General features: G+C 46.3%; 1 protein-coding gene across 1 annotated transcript; it reads left to right on the forward strand.

Annotated features, from left to right (window-relative positions):
* The first annotated feature begins 859 nt into the window (after positions 1-859).
* LOC118371946 (paired mesoderm homeobox protein 1-like) lies at positions 860-19,713 on the forward strand. Its single transcript, XM_052509549.1, has 3 exons — positions 860-1,143; positions 6,588-6,757; positions 19,578-19,713. Exons 1-3 carry the CDS (start codon positions 895-897, stop codon positions 19,708-19,710), a joined length of 552 nt encoding a protein of 183 aa, XP_052365509.1. The 5' UTR covers positions 860-894; the 3' UTR covers positions 19,711-19,713.
* The last annotated feature ends 4,333 nt before the right edge of the window (positions 19,714-24,046 follow it).

Genomic DNA, 24,046 nt, shown 5'->3' on the forward strand with positions numbered 1-24,046 from the left:
GCTAGTTGAGGTTTAGGGTTTTCAATGTGCCGACCACTGATCAGAAATACACTAACCGGCTAGTTGAGGTTTAGGGTTTTCAATGTGCCGACCACTGATCAGAAATACACTAACCGGCTAACGGGCTAGTTGAGGTTTAGGGTTTTCAATGTGCCGACCACTGATCAGAAATACACTAACGGGCTAGTTGAGGTTTAGGGTTTTCAATGTGCCGACCACTGATCAGAAATACACTAACCGGCTAGTTGAGGTTTAGGGTTTTCAATGTGCCGACCACTGATCAGAAATACACTAACGGGCTAGTTGAGGTTTAGGGTTTTCAATGTGCCGACCACTGATCAGAAATACACTAACCGGCTAGTTGAGGTTTAGGGTTTTCAATGTGCCGACCACTGATCAGAAATACACTAACGGGCTAGTTGAGGTTTAGGGTTTTCAATGTGCCGACCACTGATCAGAAATACACTAACGGGCTAGTTGAGGTTTAGGGTTTTCAATGTGCCGACCACTGATCAGAAATACACTAACGGGCTAGTTGAGGTTTAGGGTTTTCAATGTGCCGACCACTGATCAGAAATACACTAACTGGCTAGTTGAGGTTTAGGGTTTTCAATGGTCAAATAACATGTTTCACACGTTCCATTATTTATTTTATTTATTTTTATTTCACCTAACAATAGATGTGTTATAATCTTGAATGTTTTTTTCTCGTGGATGATTAAGGTTCAGGATCTGAAAGCAGAAATTATAATAATATCAAAACTAAATAAAACACAATTGAAGCGAAAGTCAATCCAAAAGTCTAGAACAAAAACACAATCCACAGTCAACATTTGGTTATATGTAGCAGGGCTGTAATCATGATGTATTTGAATCTTTACTGTACTGCTCTCAATGTGTATAGGGCTACATTTCCATATAGCTGTTGGTGTGTTTGTCAGTGTTCATATTGACGTGTGTTTCTCTCTAGATGAGCATGTGAGTTCTGAGGAGAAGAAGAGGAAGCATCGTCGTAACAGAACAACCTTCAACAGCAGTCAGCTGCAGGCACTAGAGAGAGTGTTTGAGAGGACACACTACCCTGACGCCTTCGTACGGGAGGACCTGGCACGCAGGGTTAACCTCATTGAGACACGGGTACAGGTGAGAGTCAGGGTTAACCTCATTGAGGTATGGGGTACAGGTGAGAGTCAGGGTTAACCTCATTGAGACATGGGTACAGGTGAGAGTCAGGGCTAACCTCATTGAGACACGGGTACAGGTGAGAGTCAGGGTTAACCTCATTGAGACACGGGTACAGGTGAGAGTCAGGGTTAACCTCATTGAGGTATGAGGTACAGGTGAGTCAGGGTTAACCTCATTGAGACACGGGTACAGGTGAGAGTCAGGGTTAACCTCACTGAGGGAGGTATGGGGTACAGGTGAGAGTCAGGGTTAACCTCACTGAGGTATGGGGTACAGGTGAGTCAGGGTTAACCTCATTGAGACACGGGTACAGGTGAGAGTCAGGGTTAACCTCACTGAGGGAGGTATGGGGTACAGGTGAGAGTCAGGGTTAACCTCACTGAGGTATGGGGTACAGGTGAGTCAGGGTTAACCTCATTGAGACACGGGTACAGGTGAGAGTCAGGGTTAACCTCACTGAGGGAGGTATGGGGTACAGGTGAGAGTCAGGGTTAACCTCATTGAGACACGGGTACAGGTGAGAGTCAGGGTTAACCTCACTGAGGTATGGGGTACAGGTGAGAATCAGGGTTAACCTCATTGAGGTACGGGTACAGGTGAGAGTCAGGGTTAACCTCATTGAGACACGGGTACAGGTGAGAGTCAGGGTTAACCTCACTGAGGTATGGGGTACAGGTGAGTCAGGGTTAACCTCATTGAGACATGGGTACAGGTGAGAGTCAGGGTTAACCTCACTGAGGGACAGGTGAGAGTCAGGGTTAACCTCACTGAGGGACAGGTGAGAGTCAGGGCTAACCTTACTGAGGTATGGGGTACAGATGAGAGTCAGGGTTAACCTCTCGGGTACAGGTGAGAGTCAGGGTTAACCTCATTGAGACATGGATACAGGTGAGAGTCAGGGTTAACCTCATTGAGACATGGGTACAGGTGAGAGTCAGGGTTAACCTCACTGAGGGACAGGTGAGAGTCAGGGTTAACCTCACTGAGGTATGGGGTACAGATGAGAGTCAGGGTTAACCTCATTGAGGTGCGGGTACAGGTGAGAGTCAGGGTTAACCTCACTGAGGGACAGGTGAGAGTCAGGGCTAACCTCACTGAGGGACAGGTGACAGTCAGGGTTAACCTCACTGAGGGACAGGTGAGAGTCAGGGTTAACCTCACTGAGGGACAGGTGAGAGTCAGGGCTAACCTCACTGAGGTATGGGGTACAGGTGAGAATCAGGGTTAACCTCATTGAGGTACGGGTACAGGTGAGAGTCAGCCTAGATTGACTATGTGCATCGACTCGGTTCCACTGAAATCCTTCAAAGCGAATGTAGAATAGAATAGAAAATAGGAGAATAGAATGTTCTTCTCTGACCTCACCTACGATCTTTATCTTGATAGCAACAGAATGCAAATAGTATAATCTGATTTACACCACCAGTACCTGTCTTCTCTCTCTCTAACGGTGTTTACCTGTCTTCTCTCTCTCTAACGATGTTCACCTAACGTCTCTCTCTCTAACGGTGTTTACCTGTCTTCTCTCTCTAACGATGTTTACCTGTCCTCTCTCTCTAACGATGTTTACCTGTCCTCTCTCTCTAACGGTGTTTACCTGTCTTCTCTCTCTCTAACGGTGTTTACCTGTCTTCTCTCTCTCTAACGATGTTTACCTGTCTTCTCTCTCTCTAACGATGTTCACCTGTCCTCTCTCTCTAACGATGTTTACCTGTCCTCTCTCTAACGGTGTTTACCTGTCTTCTCTCTCTCTAACGATGTTTACCTGTCCTCTCTCTCTAACGATGTTTACCTGTCCTCTCTCTCTAACGGTGTTTACCTGTCTTCTCTCTCTCTAACGGTGTTTACCTGTCCTCTCTCTCTAACGATGTTTACCTGTCCTCTCTCTCTAACGGTGTTTACCTGTCTTCTCTCTCTCTCTAACGGTGTTTACCTGTCTTCTCTATCTCTAACGGTGTTTACCTGTCTTCTCTCTCTCTAACGGTGTTTACCTGTCTTCTCTCTCTCTAACGGTGTTTACCTGTCTTTTCTCTCTCTAACGGTGTTCACCTGTCTTCTCTCTCTCTAACGGTGTTTACCTGTCTTCTCTCTCTCTAACGGTGTTTACCTGTCTTCTCTCTCTCTAACGATGTTCACCTAACGTCTCTCTCTCTAACAGTGTTTACCTGTCTTCTCTCTCTCTAACGATGTTCACCTGTCTCTCTCTCTAACGATGTTTACCTGTCCTCTCTCTAACGGTGTTTACCTGTCTTCTCTCTCTCTAACGATGTTCACCTGTCCTCTCTCTCTAACGATGTTTACCTGTCCTCTCTCTAACAGTGTTTACCTGTCTTCTCTCTCTCTAACGATGTTTACCTGTCCTCTCTCTAACGGTGTTTACCTGTCTTCTCTCTCTCTAACGGTGTTTACCTGTCTTCTCTCTCTCTCTAACGATGTTCACCTGTCTTCTCTCTCTAACGATGTTCACCTAACGTCTCTCTCTCTAACGATGTTCACCTGCTCTCTCTCTCTCTAACGATGTTCACCTGTCTTCTCTCTCTCTAACGATGTTGACCTGTCCTCTCTCTCTCTCTAACAATGTTCTTCTGTCCTCTCTCTCTCTCTAACAATGTTCTTCTGTCCTCTCTCTCTCTCTAATGATGTTCTCCTGTCCTCGATCTCTCTCTAATGATGTTCTCCTGTCCTCTCTCTCTCTCTAACGATGTTCACCTGTCTTCTCTCTCTCTCTAACAATGTTCTCCTGTCTTCTCTCTCTCTAACGGTGTTTACCTGTCTTCTCTCTCTCCCAAACGGTGTTTACCTGTCTTCTCTCTCTCTAACGGTGTTTACCTGTCCTCTCTCTAACGGTGTTTACCTGTCTTCTCTCTCTCTAACGGTGTTTACCTGTCTTCTCTCTCTCTCTCTAACGATGTTCACCTAATGTCTCTCTCTCTAACGGTGTTCACCTGTCCTCTCTCTCTAACGATGTTTACCTGTCCTCTCTCTCTCTCTAATGATGTTCACCTGCCCTCTCTCTCTCTAACGGTGTTTACCTGTCTTCTCTCTCTCTAACGGTGTTTACCTGTCCTCTCTCTCTCTAACGGTGTTTACCTGTCTTCTCTCTCTCTAACGGTGTTTACCTGTCCTCTCTCTCTCTAACGGTGTTTACCTGTCTTCTCTCTCTCTAACGGTGTTTACCTGTCTTCTCTCTCTCTAACGGTGTTTACCTGTCTTCTCTCTCTCTAACGGTGTTTACCTGTCTTCTCTCTCTCTAACGGTGTTTACCTGTCTTCTCTCTCTCTAACGATGTTTACCTGTCTTCTCTCTCTCTAACGATGTTCACCTGCTCTCTCTCTCTCTAATGATGTTCACCTGCCCTCTCTCTCTCTAACGGTGTTTACCTGTCCTCTCTCTCTCTAACGGTGTTTACCTGCTCTCTCTCTCTCTAACGATTTTCACCTGTCCTCTCTCAATTCAATTCAATTCAAGGGGCTTTATTGGCATGGGAAACATGTGTTAACATTGCCAAAGCAAGTGGGGTAGATAATATATAAAGTGAATGTATAAAGTGAAATAAAAATAAAAATTAACAGTAAACATTACACATACAGAAGTTTCAAAACAATAAAGACAATCCAAATGTCATATTATATATATACAGTGTTTTAACAATGTACAAATGGTTAAAGGACACAAGATAAAATAAATAAGCATAAATATGGGTTGTATTTACAATGGTGTTTGTTCTTCACTGGTTGCCCTTTTCTCGTGGCAACAGGTCACAAATCTTTCTGCTGTGATGTCACACTGTGGAATTTCACCCAGTAGATATGGGAGTTTATCAAATCGGGTTTGTTTTTGAATTCTTTGTGGATCTGTGTGATCTGAGGGAAATATGTCTCTGTAATATGGTCATACATTTGGCAGGAGGTTAGGAAGTGCAGCTCAGTTCCCACCTCATTTTGTGGGCAGTGAGGACAAAGCCTGTCTTCTCTTGAGAACCAGGTCTGACTTCTTTCCAATGTGTCAAGTAATTATCTTTTTGTTTTCTCATGATTTGGTTCGGTCTAATTGTGCTGCTGTCCTGGGGCTCTGTAGGGTGTGTTTGTGTTTGTGAACAGAGCCCCAGGACCAGCTTGCTTAGGGGACTCTTCTCCAGGTTCATCTGTCTGTAGGTGATGGCTTTGTTATGGAAGGTTTGGGAATCGTTTCCTTTTAGGTGGTTATAGAATTTAACGGCTCTTTTCTGGATTTTGATCATTTGTGGGTATCGGCCTAATTCTGCTCTGCATGCATTATTTGGTGTTCTACGTTGTACACGGAGGATATTTTTGCAGAATTCTGCATGCAGAGTCTCAATTTGGTGTTTGTCCCATTTTGTGAAGTCTTGGTTGGTGAGCGGACCCCAGACCTCACAACCATAAAGGGCAATGGGCTCTATGGCTGATTCAAGTATCTTTAGCCAAATCCTAATTGGTATGTTGAAATTTATGTTCCTTTTGATGGCATAGAATGCCCTTCTTGCCAGATCGTTCACAGCTTTGTGGAAGTTACCTGTGGCGCTGATGTTTAGGCCAAGGTATGTATAGTTTTTTGAGTGCTCTAGGGCAACAGTGTCTAGATGGAATTTGTATTTGTGTTCCTGGTGACTGGACCTTTTTTGGAACACCATTATTTTGGTCTTACTGAGATTTACTGTCAGGGCCCAGGTCTGACAGAATCTGTGCATAAGATCTAGGTGCTGCTGTAGGCCCTCCTTGGTTGGTGACAGAAGCACCAGATCATCAGCAAACAGCAGACATTTGACTTCGGATTCTAGTAGGGTGAGGCCGGGTGCTGCAGACTTTTCTAGTGCCCGCGCCAATTCGTTGATATATATGTTGAAAAGGTTGGGGCTTAAGCTGCATCCCTGTCTCACCCCACGACCCTGTGTGAAGAAATGTGTGTGTTTTTTGCCAATTTTAACCGCACACTTGTTGTTTGTAAACATGGATTTTATAATGTTGTATGTTTTACCCCCAACACCACTTTCCATCAGTTTGTATAGCAGACCCTCATGCCACATTGAGTCGAAGGCTTTTTTTAAATCAACAAAGCATGAGAAGACTTTGCCTTTGTTTTGGTTTGTTTGGTTGTCAATTAGGGTGTGCAGGGTGAATACATGGTCTGTTGTACGGTAATTTGGTAAAAAGCCAATTTGACATTTGCTCAGTACATTGTTTTCATTGAGGAAATGTACGAGTCTGCTGTTAATGATAATGCAGAGGATTTTCCCAAGGTTACTGTCTCTTTCTCTCTAACAATTTTTCACCTGTTCTGCTCTCTCTCACTAACGATGTTCACCTGTCCTCTCTCTCTCTCTAATGATGTTCACCTGTTCTCTCTCTCTTTCTAACGATGTTCTCCTGTCCTCTCTCTCCCAGGTGTGGTTTCAGAACAGGAGGGCTAAGTTCCGTCGTAACGAGCGTGCTATGCTAGCCAGTAAAAATTCCTCCATGATGAAGTCCTACTCTCGTGACCTCACGTCAGTGGAGCAGCCAATCGCACCTCGACCCAACGACTACCTGTCCTGGGGCTCCTCTTCACCCTACAGGTAAGGACAGGTAACTGTCTCAGCTCTTTTGATTTGGGTTTTAAACCATACTGTATGTCAGATACAGGCTGGGATTTAATAAAAAAATGCAGTACTTTGTTGAAGCACCTTTGGCAGCGATTACAGCCTAGAGTCTTCTTGGGTACGACGCTACAAGTTTGGCACATCTGTATTTGGGGAGTTTCTCCCATTCTTCTCTGCAGATCCTCTCAAGCTCTGTCAGGTTGGATGGGGAGGGTCTCTGCACAGCTATTTTCAGCTCTCCAGAGAGATTTGATTGGGTTCAAGTCCGGGCTCTGGCTGGGCTACTCAAAGACGTTAATCTTTTCCTCGATCCTGACTAGTCTCCCAGTCCCTGCTTCTGAAAAACATCCCCACAGCATGATGCTGCCATCACCATGATTCCCTCTAGGGATGGTGCCAGGTTTCCTCCAGATGTGACGTTTGGCATTCAGGCCAAAGAGTTCAATCTTGGTTTCATCAGACCAGAGAATCTTGTTTCTCATTGTCTGAGAGTCCTTTAGGTGCCTTTTGGCAAACCCCAAGCAGGCTTTCATGTGCCTTTTACTGAGGAATGGCTTCCATCTGTCCACTCTACCATAAAGGCCTGATTGGTGGAGGGCTGCAGAGATGGTTGTCCTTCTGGAAGGTTCTCCCATCTCCACAGAGGAACTCTGGAGCTCTGTCAGAGTGACCATTGGGTTCTTGGTCACCTCCCTGACCAAGGCCCTTCTCCCCCGATTGCTCAGTTTGGCCGGGCGGCCAGCTCTAGGAAGAGTCTTGGTGGTTCTAAACTTCTTCCATTTAAGAATGATGTAGGCCACTGTGTTCTTGGGGACCTTCAATGCTGCAGACATTTTTGGTACCCTTCCCGCAGATCTGTGCCTCGACACAATCCTGTCTCTGAGCTCTACGGCCAATTCCTTCGACCTCATGGCTTGGTTTTTACCCTGACATGCACTGTCAACTGTGGGACCTTATAAAGACATGTGTGTGCCTTTCCAAATCATGTCCAATCAATTGAATTTACCACAGGTGGACTCCAATCAAGCTGTAGCCACATCTCAATGATGATCAATGGAAACAGGATGCACCTGAGCTCAATTTCAAGTCTCATAGCAAAGGGTCTGAATACTTATGTAATAAAGGTGTTTTTTGTTTTTTGATATTTAATACATTCGCAAAAATGTATTTCCTCAATGTCATTATGGGGTAGTGTATGTAGATTGTTGATTCATTTTTTTAAATCCATTTTAGAATAAGGCTGTAGAGTAAAAAAATGTGAAAAAAGTCAAGTGGTCTGGATACCTTCCGAAGGCGCTGTATACTGAGTTCACAGTCCCTATACTGAGTTCACAGTCCCTATACTGAGTTCACAGTCCCTATACTGAGTTCACAGTCCCTATGCCGAGTTCACAGTCCCTATACTGAGTTCACAGTCCCTATACTGAGTTCACAGTCCCTATACTGAGTTCACAGTCCCTATACTGAGTTCACAGTCCCTATGCTGAGTTCACAGTCCCTATACTGAGTTCACAGTCCCTATACTGAGTTCACAGTCCCTATACTGAGTTCACAGTCCCTATACTGAGTTCACAGTCCCTATACTGAGTTCACAGTCCCTATGCCGAGTTCACAGTCCCTATACTGAGTTCACAGTCCCTATACTGAGTTCACAGTCCCTATGCTGAGTTCACAGTCCCTATACTGAGTTCACAGTCCCTATGCCGAGTTCACAGTCCCTATGCCGAGTTCACAGTCCCTATGCCGAGTTCACAGTCCCTATGCCGAGTTCACAGTCCCTATGCCGAGTTCACAGTCCCTATGCCGAGTTCACAGTCCCTATACTGAGTTCACAGTCCCTATGCCGAGTTCACAGTCCCTATACTGAGTTCACAGTCCCTATACTGAGTTCACAGTCCCTATGCCGAGTTCACAGTCCCTATACTGAGTTCACAGTCCCTATACTGAGTTCACAGTCCCTATGCCGAGTTCACAGTCCCTATGCCGAGTTCACAGTCCCTATGCCGAGTTCACAGTCCCTATGCCGAGTTCACAGTCCCTATGCCGAGTTCACAGTCCCTATACCGAGTTCACAGTCCCTATACCGAGTTCACAGTCCCTATACTGAGTTCACAGTCCCTATGCTGAGTTCACAGTCCCTATACTGAGTTCACAGTCCCTATGCCGAGTTCACAGTCCCTATGCCGAGTTCACAGTCCCTATACTGAGTTCACAGTCCCTATACTGAGTTCACAGTCCCTATACTGAGTTCACAGTCCCTATGCCGAGTTCACAGTCCCTATGCCGAGTTCACAGTCCCTATGCCGAGTTCACAGTCCCTATACTGAGTTCACAGTCCCTATACTGAGTTCACAGTCCCTATACTGAGTTCACAGTCCCTATACTGAGTTCACAGTCCCTATACTGAGTGCACAGTCCCTATGCCGAGTTCACAGTCCCTATGCCGAGTTCACAGTCCCTATACCGAGTTCACAGTCCCTATACTGAGTTCACAGTCCCTATGCTGAGTTCACAGTCCCTATACTGAGTTCACAGTCCCTATGCCGAGTTCACAGTCCCTATGCCGAGTTCACAGTCCCTATGCCGAGTTCACAGTCCCTATGCCGAGTTCACAGTCCCTATGCCGAGTTCACAGTCCCTATACCGAGTTCACAGTCCCTATACCGAGTTCACAGTCCCTATACTGAGTTCACAGTCCCTATGCTGAGTTCACAGTCCCTATACTGAGTTCACAGTCCCTATACTGAGTTCACAGTCCCTATACTGAGTTCACAGTCCCTATGCTGAGTTCACAGTCCCTATGCTGAGTTCACAGTCCCTATGCCGAGTTCACAGTCCCTATGCCGAGTTCACAGTCCCTATGCCGAGTTCACAGTCCCTATGCCGAGTTCACAGTCCCTATGCCGAGTTCACAGTCCCTATACCGAGTTCACAGTCCCTATGCTGAGTTCACAGTCCCTATACTGAGTTCACAGTCCCTATGCTGAGTTCACAGTCCCTATGCTGAGTTCACAGTCCCTATGCTGAGTTCACAGTCCCTATGCCGGTTCACAGTCCCTATGCCGAGTTCACAGTCCCTATACTGAGTTCACAGTCCCTATACTGAGTTCACAGTCCCTATACTGAGTTCACAGTCCCTATGCTGAGTTCACAGTCCCTATACTGAGTTCACAGTCCCTATGCTGAGTTCACAGTCCCTATACTGAGTTCACAGTCCCTATACTGAGTTCACAGTCCCTATACTGAGTTCACAGTCCCTATACTGAGTTCACAGTCCCTATACTGAGTTCACAGTCCCTATACTGAGTTCACAGTCCCTATACTGAGTTCACAGTCCCTATACTGAGTTCACAGTCCCTATGCCGAGTTCACAGTCCCTATGCCGAGTTCACAGTCCCTATACTGAGTTCACAGTCCCTATGCTGAGTTCACAGTCCCTATGCTGAGTTCACAGTCACAGGTTATGGTTAGGGGTTAGGGGTTTAGAGTTAGGGTTAGGGTTTAGAGTTAGTGTTTAGGTTCGGGGTTGAAGGGTTGAAGGGTTAGGGTTATGGTTAGGGGTTAGGGGTTTAGAGTTAGGGTTAGGGTTTAGAGTTAGTGTTTAGGTTCGGGGTTGAAGGGTTAGGGTTATGGTTAGGGGTTAAGGTTGCATGGTTAGAGTTTGGGTTGAAGGGTTATGGTTAGGATTATGGTTCGGGTTGAAGGGTTAGGGTTGGGGTTAGGGTTGAATGGTTAAGAGTTAGGGTTGAAGGGTTATGGTTAGGATTATGGTTTGGGTTGAAGGGTTAGGGTTGGGGGTTAGGGGTTAGGGGTTAGGGTTGAATGGTTAAGAGTTAGGGTTGAAGGGTTATGGTTAGGATTATGGTTCGGGTTGAAGGTTTAGGGTTGGGGGTTAGGGGTTAGGGGTTAGGGTTGAATGGTTAAGAGTTAGGGTTGAAGGGTTATGGTTAGGGTTTAGAGTTAGTGTTTAGGTTTAGGTTCGGGGTTGAAGGGTTAGGGTTATGGTTAGGGGTTAAGGTTGAATGGTTAGAGTTAGGGTTGAAGGGTTATGGTTAGGATTATGGTTCGGGTTGAAGGGTTAGGGTTGGGGGTTAGGGGTTAGGGGCTATGGGTTAGGGGTTAGGGTTAGGGTTGAAGGGTTAGGGATTAGGGTTAGGGTTTAGGGCTAGAGTTAGGGGTTGGGGTTAGGGGTTATGGTTAGGGTTGAAGGGTTAGGGATTAGGGTTAGGGTTTAGGGCTAGAGTTAGGGGTTAGGGTTAGGGTTGGGGTTAGGGGTTAGGGTTAGGGTTTAGAGTTTAGGGTTTAGAGTTAGTGGTTAGTGGTTAGGGTTAGGGTTAGGGTTAGTGGTTAGGGTTAGGGTTGGGGTTAGTGGTTAGGGTTTAGAGTTAGTGGTTAGGGTTTAGAGTTAGTGGTTAGAGTTTAGGGTTAGTGGTTAGGGTTAGTGGTTAGGGTTAGGGTTAGGGTTAGTGGTTAGGGTTGGGGTTAGTGGTTAGGGTTAGGGTTGTGGTTAGGGTTAGTGGTTAGTGGTTAGGGTTAGGGTTAGTGGTTAGGATTAGGGTTAGTGGGTTAGGGTTAGGATTAGTGGTTAGGGTTAGGGTTAGTGGGTTAGGGTTAGGGTTAGTGGTTAGGGTTAGTGGTTAGGGGTTAGTGGTTAGGGTTAATAGATAGTTGAATAATTACTCTATTTTTTCGTTAGAGTTAGTGGTTAAGGTTTAGGGGTTAGTGGTTAGGGTTTAGGGTTAATAGATAGTTAGGGTTAGGGTTAGGGTTAGGGTTAGGGTTGGGGTTAGTGGTTAGGGTTAGGGTTAGGGTTAGTGGTTAGGGGTTAGGGTTAGGGTTAGGGTTAGTGGTTAGTGGTTAGGGTTAGGGTTAGGGGTTAGTGGTTAGTGGTTAGGGTTAGTGGTTAGTGGTTAGGGTTAGGGTTAGTGGTTAGTGGTTAGGGGTTAGGGTTAGGGTTTAGGGGTTAGTGGTTAGGGTTAGGGTTAGTGGTTAGGGTTAGGGGTTAGGGGTTAGTGGTTAGGGTTAGGGTTAGTGGTTAGAGGTTAGTGTTAGGGTTAGTGGTTAGGGTTAGGGGTTAGTGGTTAGGGTTGGGGTTAGTGGTTAGTGGTTAGTGTTAGGGTTAGTGGTTAGGGTTAGGGGTTAGGGTTAGTGGTTGGGGTTAGGGGTTAGTGGTTAGGGTTAGGGTTAGTGGTTAGGGTTAGGGTTAGTGGTTAGGGTTAGGGTTAGTGGTTAGGGTTAGTGGTTAGGGTTAGGGGTTAGGGGTTAGGGGTTAGTGGTTAGGGTTAGGGTTAGGGTTAGTGGTTAGGGTTGGGGTTAGTGGTTAGGGGTTAGGGGTTAGTGGTTAGTGGTTAGTGGTTAGAGTTAGGGTTGGGGTTAGTGGTTAGGGTTAGTGGTTAGGGTTAGGGTTAGTGGTTAGGGTTAGGGTTAGGGTTAGGGGTTAGGGGTTAGTGGTTAGGGTTAGGGTTAGGGTTAGTGGTTAGGGTTGGGGTTAGTGGTTAGGGGTTAGTGGTTAGTGGTTAGGGTTGGGGTTGGGGTTAGGGGTTAGGGTTAGGGGTTAGGGTTGGGGTTAGTGGTTAGGGGTTAGGGTTAGGGTTAGGGTTAGTGGTTAGGGTTAGGGTTAGGGTTAGTGGTTAGGGTTGGGGTTAGTGGTTAGGGGTTAGGGGTTAGGGGTTAGTGGTTAGAGTTAGGGTTGGGGTTAGTGGTTAGGGTTAGTGGTTAGGGTTAGGGTTAGTGGTTAGTGGTTAGGGTTAGGGTTAGGGTTAGGGGTTAGGGGTTAGTGGTTAGGGTTAGGGTTAGTGGTTAGGGTTGGGGTTAGTGGTTAGGGGTTAGTGGTTAGTGGTTAGTGGTTAGTGGTTAGTGGTTGGGGTTGGGGTTGGGGTTGGGGTTAGGGTTAGGGGTTAGGGTTGGGGTTAGTGGTTAGGGTTAGGGTTAGGGTTAGGGTTAGGGTTAGTGGTTAGGGTTAGGGTTAGGGTTAGGGTTAGGGTTAGTGGTTAGGGTTAGGGTTAGTGGTTAGGGTTAGTGGTTAGGGTTGGGGTTAGTGGTTAGGGGTTAGGGGTTAGTGGTTAGTGGTTAGTGGTTAGAGTTAGGGTTGGGGTTAGTGGTTAGGGTTAGTGGTTAGGGTTAGGGTTAGTGGTTAGGGTTAGTGGTTAGGGTTAGGGTTAGGGGTTAGGGGTTAGTGGTTAGTGGTTAGTGGTTAGGGTTGGGGTTAGGGTTAGGGTTAGGGGTTAGGGTTGGGGTTAGTGGTTAGGGGTTAGGGGTTAGTGGTTAGTGGTTAGTGGTTAGTGGTTGGGGTTGGGGTTAGGGTTAGGGTTAGGGTTAGGGGTTAGGGTTGGGGTTAGGGTTAGTGTTAGGGGTTAGGGGTTAGGGTTAGGGTTAGGGGTTAGGGTTGGGGTTAGGGTTAATAGATATTTTAATAATTACTCTATTTTCTCCCTAACTCTCTAGTGCCATGGCAGCGTGCCCGGGTTAGGAGGTTAGGGTTAGGGTTGGGGTTAGTGTTTAGGGTTAGGGTTAGTGGTTAGGGTTAGTGGTTGGGGTTGGGGTTAGTGGTTAGGGTTAGTGGTTAGGGTTAGTGGTTGGGTTAGTGGTTAGGGTTAGGGTTGGGGTTAGTGGTTAGGGTTAGGGTTAGTGGTTAGGGTTAGTGGTTGGGGTTAGGGTTAGGGGTTAGGGTTAGGGTTAGGGTTAGTGGTTAGTGGTTAGGGTTAGGGTTAGGGGTTAGGGGTTAGTGGTTAGGGTTAGGGTTAGTGGTTAGGGTTGGGGTTAGTGGTTAGTGGTTAGGGGTTAGTGGTTAGTGGTTAGGGTTGGGGTTAGGGTTAGGGTTAGGGGTTAGGGGTTAGGGTTGGGGTTAGGGTTAGGGTTAGTGTTAGGGGTTAGGGTTAGGGTTAGGGGGTTAGGGTTGGGGTTAGGGTTAATAGATATTTTAATAATTACTCTATTTTCTCCCTAACTCTCTAGTGCCATGGCAGCGTGCCGGGTTAGGGTTAGGGTTGGGGTTAGTGTTTAGGGTTAGGGTTAGTGGTTAGAGTTAGGGTTGGGGTTAGTGGTTAGGGTTAGGGTTAGTGGTTAGGGTTAGGGTTGGGGTTAGTGGTTTGGGGTTAGGGGTTAGTGGTTAGGGTTAGGGTTGGGGTTGGGGTTGGGGTTAGTGGTTAGGGGTTAGGGGTTAGGGGTTAGTGGTTAGGGTTAGGGGTTAGGGTTAGTGGTTAGAGTTAGGGTTGGGGTTAGTGGTTAGGGTTAGGGTTAGTGGTTAGAGTTAGGGTTGGGGTTAGTGGTTAGGGTTAGGGTTAGTGGTTAGGGTTAGGGTTGGGGTTAGTGGTTAGGGTTGGGGTTAGTGGTTAGGGGTAAGGGGTTAGGGGTTAGTGGTTAGGGGTTAGGGGTTAGGGGTTAGGGTTAGTGGTTAGGGGTTAGGGGTTAGGGTTAGTGGTTAGAGTTAGGGTTGGGGTTGGGGTTAGTGGTTAGGGTTAGGGTTAGGGTTAGGGGTTAGGTTTTAGGGTTAATAGATAGTTAATATAGAATTACTCTATTTTCTCCCTAACTCTCTAGTGCCATGGCAGCGTACCGGGTTAGGGTTAGGGTTAGGGTTGGGGTTAGTGGTTAGGGTTAGGGTTAGTGGTTAGAGTTAGTGGTTAAGGTTTAGGGGTTAGTGGTTAGGGTTAGGGGTTAGGGTTAGAGTTAGTGGTTAAGGTTTAGGGGTTAGGGTTTAGGGTTAATAGATAGTTAATATAGAATTACTCTATTTTCTCCCTAACTCTCTAGTGCCATGGCAGCGTACCGGGTTAGGGTTAGGGTTGGGGTTAGTGGTTAGGGTTAGGGTTAGTGGTTAGAGTTAGTGGTTAAGGTTTAGGGGTTAGTGGTTAGGGTTAGGGTTAGTGGTTAGAGTTAGTGGTTAAGGTTAGGGTTAGGGTTAATAGATAGTTAATATAGAATTACTCTATTTTCTACCTAACTCTCTAGTGCCATGGCAGCGCACCGGGTTAGGGTTAGGGTTAGGGTTGGGGTTAGTGGTTAGGGTTAGGGTTAGTGGTTAGGGTTAGTGGTTAGGGTTAGGGTTAGGGGTTAGGGTTAGGGGTTAGGGTTAGGGTTAGTGGTTAGGGTTAGGGTTAGTGGTTAGAGTTAGTGGTTAAGGTTTAGGGGTTAGGGTTAATAGATAGTTAATATAGAATTACTCTATTTTCTCCCTAACTCTCTAGTGCCATGGCAGCGCATGCCGGGTTAGGGTTAGGGTTGGGGTTAGTGGTTAGGGTTAGGGTTAGTGGTTAGAGTTAGTGGTTAAGGTTTAGGGGTTAGTGGTTAGGGTTTAGGGTTAATAGATAGTTAATATAGAATTACTCTATTTTCTCCCTAACTCTCTAGTGCCATGGCAGCGTACCCCGGGTTAGGGTTAGGGTTAGTGGTTAGGTTAGGGTTAGGGTTAGTGGTTAGGGTTGGGGTTAGTGGTTAGGGTTAGGGTTAGTGGTTAGTGGTTAGTGGTTAGGGTTAGTGGTTAGGGTTAGGGTTAGGGTTAGGGTTAGTGGTTGGGGTTAGTGGTTAGGGTTAGGGTTGGGGTTAGTGGTCAGGGTTAGGGTTAGTGGTTAGGGTTAGTGGTTGGGGTTAGGGTTAGGGGTTAGGGTTAGGGTTAGGGTTAGTGGTTAGTGGTTAGGGTTAGGGTTAGGGGTTAGGGGTTAGTGGTTAGGGTTAGGGTTAGTGGTTAGGGTTGGGGTTAGTGGTTAGGGGTTAGGGGTTAGTGGTTAGTGGTTAGGGTTGGGGTTAGGGTTAGGGTTAGGGGTTAGGGGTTAGGGTTGGGGTTAGGGTTAGGGTTAGGGTTAGTGTTAGGGGTTAGGGTTAGGGTTAGGGGTTAGGGTTGGGGTTAGGGTTAATAGATATTTTAATAATTACTCTATTTTCTCCCTAACTCTCTAGTGCCATGGCAGCGTACCGGGTTAGGGTTAGGGTTGGGGTTAGTGTTTAGGGTTAGGGTTAGTGGTTAGAGTTAGGGTTGGGGTTAGTGGTTAGGGTTAGGGTTAGTGGTTAGGGTTAGGGTTGGGGTTAGTGGTTTGGGGTTAGGGGTTAGTGGTTAGGGTTAGGGTTGGGGTTGGGGTTGGGGTTAGTGGTTAGGGGTTAGGGGGTTAGGGGTTAGTGGTTAGGGTTAGGGGTTAGGGTTAGTGGTTAGAGTTAGGGTTGGGGTTAGTGGTTAGGGTTAGGGTTAGTGGTTAGAGTTAGGGTTGGGGTTAGTGGTTAGGGTTAGGGTTAGTGGTTAGGGTTAGGGTTGGGGTTAGTGGTTAGGGTTGGGGTTAGTGGTTAGGGGTAAGGGGTTAGGGGTTAGTGGTTAGTGGTTAGGGGTTAGGGGTTAGGGTTAGTGGTTAGGGGTTAGTGGTTAGGGGTTAGGGGTTAGGGTTAGTGGTTAGAGTTAGGGTTGGGGTTAGTGGTTAGGGTTAGGGTTAGGGTTAGGGGTTAGGTTTTAGGGTTAATAGATAGTTAATATAGAATTACTCTATTTTCTCCCTAACTCTCTAGTGCCATGGCAGCGTACCGGGTTAGGGTTAGGGTTAGGGTTAGGGTTGGGGTTAGTGGTTAGGGTTAGGGTTAGTGGTTAGAGTTAGTGGTTAAGGTTTAGGGGTTAGTGGTTAGGGTTAGGGTTAGGGTTAGAGTTAGTGGTTAAGGTTTAGGGGTTAGGGTTTAGGGTTAATAGATAGTTAATATAGAATTACTCTATTTTCTCCCTAACTCTCTAGTGCCATGGCAGCGTACCGGGTTAGGGTTAGGGTTGGGGTTAGTGGTTAGGGTTAGGGTTAGTGGTTAGAGTTAGTGGTTAAGGTTTAGGGGTTAGTGGTTAGGGTTAGGGTTAGTGGTTAGAGTTAGTGGTTAAGGTTAGGGTTAGGGTTAATAGATAGTTAATATAGAATTACTCTATTTTCTACCTAACTCTCTAGTGCCATGGCAGCGTACCGGGTTAGGGTTAGGGTTAGGGTTGGGGTTAGTGGTTAGGGTTAGGGTTAGTGGTTAGGGTTAGTGGTTAGGGTTAGGGGTTAGGGTTAGGGGTTAGGGTTAGGGTTAGGGTTAGTGGTTAGGGTTAGGGTTAGTGGTTAGAGTTAGTGGTTAAGGTTTAGGGGTTAGGGTTAATAGATAGTTAATATAGAATTACTCTATTTTCTCCCTAACTCTCTAGTGCCATGGCAGCGTACCGGGTTAGGGTTAGGGTTGGGGTTAGTGGTTAGGGTTAGGGTTAGTGGTTAGAGTTAGTGGTTAAGGTTTAGGGGTTAGTGGTTAGGGTTTAGGGTTAATAGATAGTTAATATAGAATTACTCTATTTTCTCCCTAACTCTCTAGTGCCATGGCAGCGTGCCGGGTTAGGGTTAGGGTTAGTGGTTAGGGTCAGGGTTAGGGTTAGTGGTTAGGGTTGGGGTTAGTGGTTAGGGTTAGGGTTAGTGGTTAGTGGTTAGGGTTAGTGGTTAGGGTTAGGGTTAGGGTTAGGGTTAGTGGTTAGTGGTTAGGGTTAGTGGTTAGTGGTTAGGGTTAGGGTTAGGGTTGGGGTTAGGGTTAGTGGTTAGGATTAGGGATTAGGGTTAGGGTTAGTGGTTAGGGGTTCGGATTAGGGGTTAGGATCAGTGGTTAGGATTAGTGGTTAGGGTTAGGGTTAGGGGTTAGGATTAGGGGTTAGGATTAGTGGTTAGGATTAGTGGTTAGGGTTAGGGTTAGGATTAGGGGTTAGGATTAGTGGTTAGGATTAGTGGTTAGGGTTAGGGTTAGGGTTAGGGGTTAGGATTAGGGGTTAGGATTAGTGGTTAGGATTAGTGGTTAGGGTTAGGGGTTAGGATTAGGGATTAGGGTCAGTGGTTAGGATTAGTGGTTAGGGTTAGGGTTAGTGGTTAGGATTAGGGTTAGTGGGTTAGGGTTAGGGTTAGTGGGTTGGGGTTAGTGGTTAGGGTTTGGGTTAGGGTTAGGGTTAGTGGTTAGGATTAGTGGTTAGGATTAGTGGTTAGGGTTAGGGGTTAGGATTAGGGATTAGGGTTAGTGGTTAGGATTAGTGGTTAGGGTTAGGGTTAGTGGTTAGGATTAGGGTTAGTGGGTTAGGGTTAGGGTTAGTGGGTTAGGGGTTAGTGGTTAGGGTTAGGGGTTAGTGGTTAGGGTTAGGGTTAGTGGTTAGGATTAGGGTTAGTGGGTTAGGGGTTAGTGGTTAAGGTTAGGGGTTAGTGGTTAGGATTAGGGTTAGTGGGTTAGGGTTAGGGTTAGTGGGTTAGGGGTTAGTGGTTAGGGTTAGTGGGTTAGGGGTTAGTGGTTAGGGTTAGGGTTAGGATTAGGGTTAGTGGGTTAGGGTTAGGGTTAGTGGTTAGGATTAGTGGTTAGGGTTAGGGGTTAGGATTAGGGATTAGGGTTAGTGGTTAGGATTAGTGGTTAGGGTTAGGGTTAGTGGTTAGGATTAGGTTAGTGCGTTAGGGTTAGGGTTAGTGGGTTAGGGGTTAGTGGTTAGGGTTAGGGGTTAGTGGTTAGGGTTAGGGTTAGTGGGTTAGGGGTTAGTGGTTAGGGTTAGTGGGTTAGGGGTTAGTGGTTAGGGTTAGGGGTTAGTGGTTAGGGTTAGGGGTTAGTGGTTAGGTTAGGGGTTAGGGTTAGGGTTAGGGTTAGGGGTTAGGGTTAGTGGTTGGGGTTAGGGTTAGGGTTAGGGGTTAGGGGTTAGTGGTTAGGGTTAGGGGGTTAGGGTTGGGGTTAGGGTTAATAGATATTTTAATAATTACTCTATTTTCTCCCTAACTCTCTAGTGCCATGGCAGCGTACCGGGTTAGGGGTTAGGGTTAGGGTTGGGGTTAGTGTTTAGGGTTAGGGTTAGTGGTTAGGGTTAGGGGTTAGAGTTAGGGTTGGGGTTAGTGGTTAGGGTTAGGGTTAGTGGTTAGGGTTAGGGTTGGGGTTAGTGGTTTGGGGTTAGGGGTTAGTGGTTAGGGTTAGGGTTGGGGTTAGGGTTGGGGTTAGTGGTTAGGGGTTAGGGGAGTGGTTAGGGTTAGGGGTTAGGGTTAGTGGTTAGAGTTAGGGTTGGGGGTTAGTGGTTAGGGTTAGTGGTTAGGGTTAGGGTTAGGGTTGGGGTTAGTGGTTAGGGGTTAGGGGTTAGTGGTTAGGGGTTAGGGTTAGTGGTTAGTGGTTAGGGGTTAGGGTTAGTGTTGGGGTTAGGGGTTAGTGGTTAGGGTTAGGGTTAGTGGTTAGAGTTAGGGTTGGGGTTAGGGTTAGGGTTGGGGTTAGTGGTTAGGGGTTAGGGGTTAGTGGTTAGGGGTTAGTGGTTAGGGTTAGGGTTAGGGTTAGGGTTGGGGTTAGTGGTTAGGGTTAGGGTTAGTGGTTAGGGTTAGGGTTGGGGTTAGGGGTTAGGGTTAGGGTTAGGGGTTAGTGGTTAGGGTTAGGGTTAGGGTTAGGGTTGGGGTTAGTGGTTAGGGGTTAGTGGTTAGGGTTAGGGTTGGGGTTAGGTGTTAGTGGTTAGGGTTAGGGTTAGTGGTTAGGGTTAGGGTTGGGGTTAGTGGTTAGGGTTTAGAGTTAGTGGTTAGGGTTTAGAGTTAGTGGTTAGAGTTTAGGGTTAGGGGTTAGGGTTAGTGGTTAGGGGTTAGGGGTTAGTGGTTAGGGTTAATAGATATTTTAATAATTACTCTATTTTCTCCCTAACTCTCTAGTACCATGGCAGCGTACCGGGTTAGGGTTAGGGTTAGGATTAGGGGTTAGGATTAGGGTTTAGGATTTGGGATTAGGGGTTAGGGTTAGGGGTTAGGATTAGGGATTAGGGTTAGTGGTTAGTGTTAGGGTTAATAGATATTTTAATAATTACTCTATTTTCTCCCTAACTCTCTAGTGCCATGGCAGCGTACCCCCCCACCTGTTCCCCCACCACCTCAGCCCAGGGGATGAACATGGCTAACAGCATCGCTAACCTCCGGCTCAAAGCCAAGGAGTACAGCCTCAACCAGGTGCCGACTGTCAACTGATGAAGAGGAGGAAGATAAATGCTTCTCCTAAAGTCTTAGAGAGTTCTACAGAGAAATGACGTTTACCAAAGGACGACACAACAAGCAGTTCAAACTGCAGTCTTTGTTTTTAACGTCATCATTTCAATGAATGTATTTAGTGTGTTTTTATGTGCGTGATCGTCTACAGAAAACTGGTCCTACACGCGAGAGACATTTGAGAGCATATCCTGTCCAGCTAAGTAGCCACGATGGCCAATGAACCAGAGGGTAACTGACTGTATTCATCATTGTTATACAGTTTTACTATCAACTTCCTCTCCTCACTCTGGCACCAACAGGATATGTGATATGATGATATGTTTCAGAATGTCAAACATTTGGGGACATATCTATATTTTTGGGCTGGTTTGAAAACTTTTGGAAAGTTTTTTTGTATAATTATTTTGAGAACTCTGGACTTATGATGAATTCTAACCCGAAACAAAGACGCAAACAGTCAGACAAACTTTTCTAACCCGAACTCTTTTCCCAGCACTGGCCTGAGGAGCCGAGCCTTCTCTCCTGGGGTTATATTAGGAGCCTTCTCTCCTGGGGTTATATTAGGAGCCTTCTCTCCGGGGGTTATATTAGGAGTCTTCTCTCCTGGGGTTATATTAGGAGCCTTCTCTCCTGGGGTTATTTTAGGAGCCTTCTCTCCTGGGGTTATATTAGGAGCCTTCTCTCCTGGGGTTATATTAGGAGTCTTCTCTCCTGGGGTTATATTAGGAGCCTTCTCTCCTGGGGTTATATTAGGAGCCTTCTCTCCTGGGGTTATATTAGGAGCCTTCTCTCCTGGGGTTATATTAGGAGCCTTCTCTCCTGGGGTTATATTAGGAGCCAAGCCTTCTCTCCTGGGGTTATATTAGGAGCCTTCTCTCCTGGGGTTATATTAGGAGCCTTCTCTCCTGGGGTTATATGAGGAGCCTTCTCTCCTGGGGTTATATTAGGAGCCTTCTCTCCTGGGGTTATATTAGGAGCCTTCTCTCCTGGGGTTATATTAGGAGCCTTCTCTCCTGGGGTTATATTAGGAGCCTTCTCTCCTGGGGTTATATTAGGAGCCTTCTCTCCTGGGGTTATATTAGGAGCCTTCTCTCCTGGGGTTATATTAGGAGCCTTCTCTCCTGGGGTTATATTAGGAGCCTTCTCTCCTGGGGTTATATTAGGAGCCTTCTCTCCTGGGGTTATATTAGGAGCCTTCTCTCCTGGGGTTATATTAGGAGCCTTCTCTCCTGGGGTTATATTAGGAGTCTTCTCTCCTGGGGTTATATTAGGAGCCTTCTCTCCTGGGGTTATATTAGGAGCCTTCTCTCCTGGGGTTATATTAGGAGCCTTCTCTCCTGGGGTTATATTAGGAGCCTTCTCTCCTGGGGTTATATTAGGAGCCTTCTCTCCTGGGGTTATATTAGGAGCCTTCTCTCCTGGGGTTATATTAGGAGCTTTTACTCCTGGGGTTATATTAGGAGCCTTCTCTCCTGGGGTTATATTAGGAGCCAAGCCTTCTCTCCTGGGATTATATTAGGAGCCTTCTCTCCTGGGGTTATATTAGGAGCCAAGCCTTCTCTCCTGGGGTTATATTAGGAGCCTTCTCTCCTGGGGTTATATTAGGAGCCTTCTCTCCTGGGGTTATATTAGGAGCCAAGCCTTCTCTCCTGGGGTTATATTAGGAGCCTTCTCTCCTGGGGTTATATTAGGAGCCTTCTCTCCTGGGGTTATATTAGGAGCCTTCTCTCCTGGGGTTATATGAGGAGCCTTCTCTCCTGGGGTTATATGAGGAGCCTTCTCTCCTGGGGTTATATTAGAGCCTTCTCTCCTGGGGTTATAGTAGGAGCCTTCTCTCTCCTGGGGTTATATTAGGAGCCTTCTCTCCTGGGGTTATTTTAGGAGCCTTCTCTCCTGGGGTTATATTAGGGCCTTCTCTCCTGGGGTTATATGAGGAGCCTTCTCTCCTGGGGTTATATGAGGAGCCTTCTCTCCTGGGGTTATATTAGGAGCCTTCTCTCCTGGGGTTATATTAGGAGCCTTCTCTCCTGGGGTTATATTAGGAGCCTTCTCTCCTGGGGTTATATTAGGAGCCTTCTCTCCTGGGGTTATATTAGGAGCCTTCTCTCCTGGAGTTATATTAGGAGCCTTCTCTCCTGGGGTTATATTAGGAGCCTTCTCTCCTGGGGTTATATTAGGAGCCTTCTCTCCTGGGGTTATTTTAGGAGCCTTCTCTCCTGGGGTTATATTAGGAGCCTTCTCTCCTGGGGTTATAGTAGGAGCCTTCTCTCCTGGGGTTATATTAGGAGCCTTCTCTCCTGGGGTTATTTTAGGAGCCTTCTCTCCTGGGGTTATATTAGGGGCCTTCTCTCCTGGGGTTATATTAAGAGCCTTCTCTCCTGGGGTTATATTAGGAGCCTTCTCTCCTGGGGTTATATTAGGAGCCTTCTCTCCTGGGGTTATATTAGGAGCCTTCTCTCCTGGGGTTATATTAGGAGTCTTCTCTCCTGGGGTTATATTAGGAGCCTTCTCTCCTGGGGTTATATTAGGAGCCTTCTCTCCTGGGGTTATATTAGGAGTCTTCTCTCCTGGGGTTATATTAGGAGCCTTCTCTCCTGGGGTTATATTAGGAGCCAAGCCTTCTCTCCTGGGGTTATTTTAGGAGCCTTCTCTCCTGGGGTTATATTAGGAGCCTTCTCTCCTGGGGTTATATTAGGAGCCTTCTCTCCTGGGGTTATATTAGGAGCCTTCTCTCCTGGGGTTATATTAGGAGTCTTCTCTCCTGGGGTTATATTAGGAGCCTTCTCTCCTGGGGTTATATTAGGAGCCAAGCCTTCTCTCCTGGGGTTATTTTAGGAGCCTTCTCTCCTGGGGTTATTTTAGGAGCCTTCTCTCCTGGGGTTATTTTAGGAGCCTTCTCTCCTGGGGTTATTTTAGGAGCCTTCTCTCCTGGGGTTATGATGGTACTATATGGGACTTGGAAAGAAGCCCGAACAACGTCTTGTCCTGTTAGCATTGTTGGTATTATTTTCTTATTTTCAGTTGGAGACGGTCACTTTAGTTAATGCCTTACACAGCCACAGCTCGAGCTGATTCAACATGTGTTGATCAACCCCATTAGTCTTTTGAATTTAATAAGGTCTAATAGCCTCTGTTTATATCCTGATATATCTTTAATCGACCCCATTCGTCTGTTTACTAAGGACTAACAGATTAATAGCCTCTGTTTATACCCTGATATATAGTAACGACTCTCTGCAATATAAGAGACGCTGTCATTCACAGAATACTGACACCATGTTAGCGCTGCAACGTTCTAGGAGCGCCTCAATGTTCTTTAGACGTTTTCCATGTTTAAAGATCTAACCATTTCAACCTGCAGACTCATAGAGGGAAACATGTCTATAAAGGATTTGTGTTAAATGTGTATTTGTTAGAAAGCTGTATTAGTTTTACAAATATCATATACACTGAGTGTACAAAATATTAGGAACACCTTCCTAATCAGTAGGAAGTCGACAGTAGTCGTGAGACAGGTTAGTTCTATCCTACTGATGATGTGTTGTTGCTGGGATTAGACCGTCGTGAGACAGGTTAGTTCTATCCTACTGATGATGTGTTGTTGCAATATGGAGACTCTCACGACTCTTTACGACCACCACAAGTGTCCCAGAACTCATTTCAAGGCAAAACCTGGAAACGCTTTCAAACATGAATGGAAGTATACTGAACGCAACATGTAAAGTGTTGGTCCCATTTTTTGATGAGCTGAAATAAAAGATCACAGAAATGTTCCATGTGTACAAAAAGCTTATTTCTCTGAAATGTTGGGCACAAATTTGTTTACATCCCTGTTTTCTCCTTTGCCAAGATAATCCATCCACCTGACAGGTGTGGCATACCAAGAATCTGATTAAACATCATGATCATTACACAGGTGCACCTTGTGCTGGGGGACAATAAAAGGCCACTCTAAAATGTGCAGTTTTGCCAGACAACACAATGCCACAGATTTCTCAAGTTTTGGGGGAGCGTGCGAGTGGCATGCTGACTGCAGGAATGTCCACCAGAGCTGTTGCCAGATAATTTAATGTTAATTTCTCTACCATAAGCCGCCGAGAATTTGGCAGTACATCCAACCGGCCTCACAACCTCAGACCATGTGTAACCATACCAGCCCAGGAACTCCACTTCCTGCTTCTTCACCTGCGGGATCGTCTGAGACTAGCCACCCAGACAGCTGATGAAACTGAGGAGTATTTCTGTCTGAAATAAAGCCCTTTTGTGGTGAAAAAACCTCTATGCCTTCTGATTGGCTGGGCTTGGCTCCCAAGTG

The sequence above is a fragment of the Oncorhynchus keta genome, unplaced genomic scaffold (assembly GCF_023373465.1).
Source record: "Oncorhynchus keta strain PuntledgeMale-10-30-2019 unplaced genomic scaffold, Oket_V2 Un_contig_4700_pilon_pilon, whole genome shotgun sequence".
NCBI classification, from domain to species: Eukaryota; Metazoa; Chordata; class Actinopteri; order Salmoniformes; family Salmonidae; genus Oncorhynchus; species Oncorhynchus keta.

What these genes read in the sequence shown, in the direction of transcription:
- LOC118371946 (XM_052509549.1), top strand. Translation starts at nt 895, where the DNA reads ATGTGTATAGGGCTACATTTCCATATAGCTGTTGGTGTGTTTGTCAGT. An exon ending in TCATTGAGACACGGGTACAG is followed by an intron (nt 1,144 to 6,587) that starts GTGAGAGTCAGG and finishes TCTCTCTCCCAG; the next exon opens with GTGTGGTTTCAGAACAGGAG. An exon ending in GGCTCCTCTTCACCCTACAG is followed by an intron (nt 6,758 to 19,577) that starts GTAAGGACAGGT and finishes CTAACTCTCTAG; the next exon opens with TGCCATGGCAGCGTACCCCC.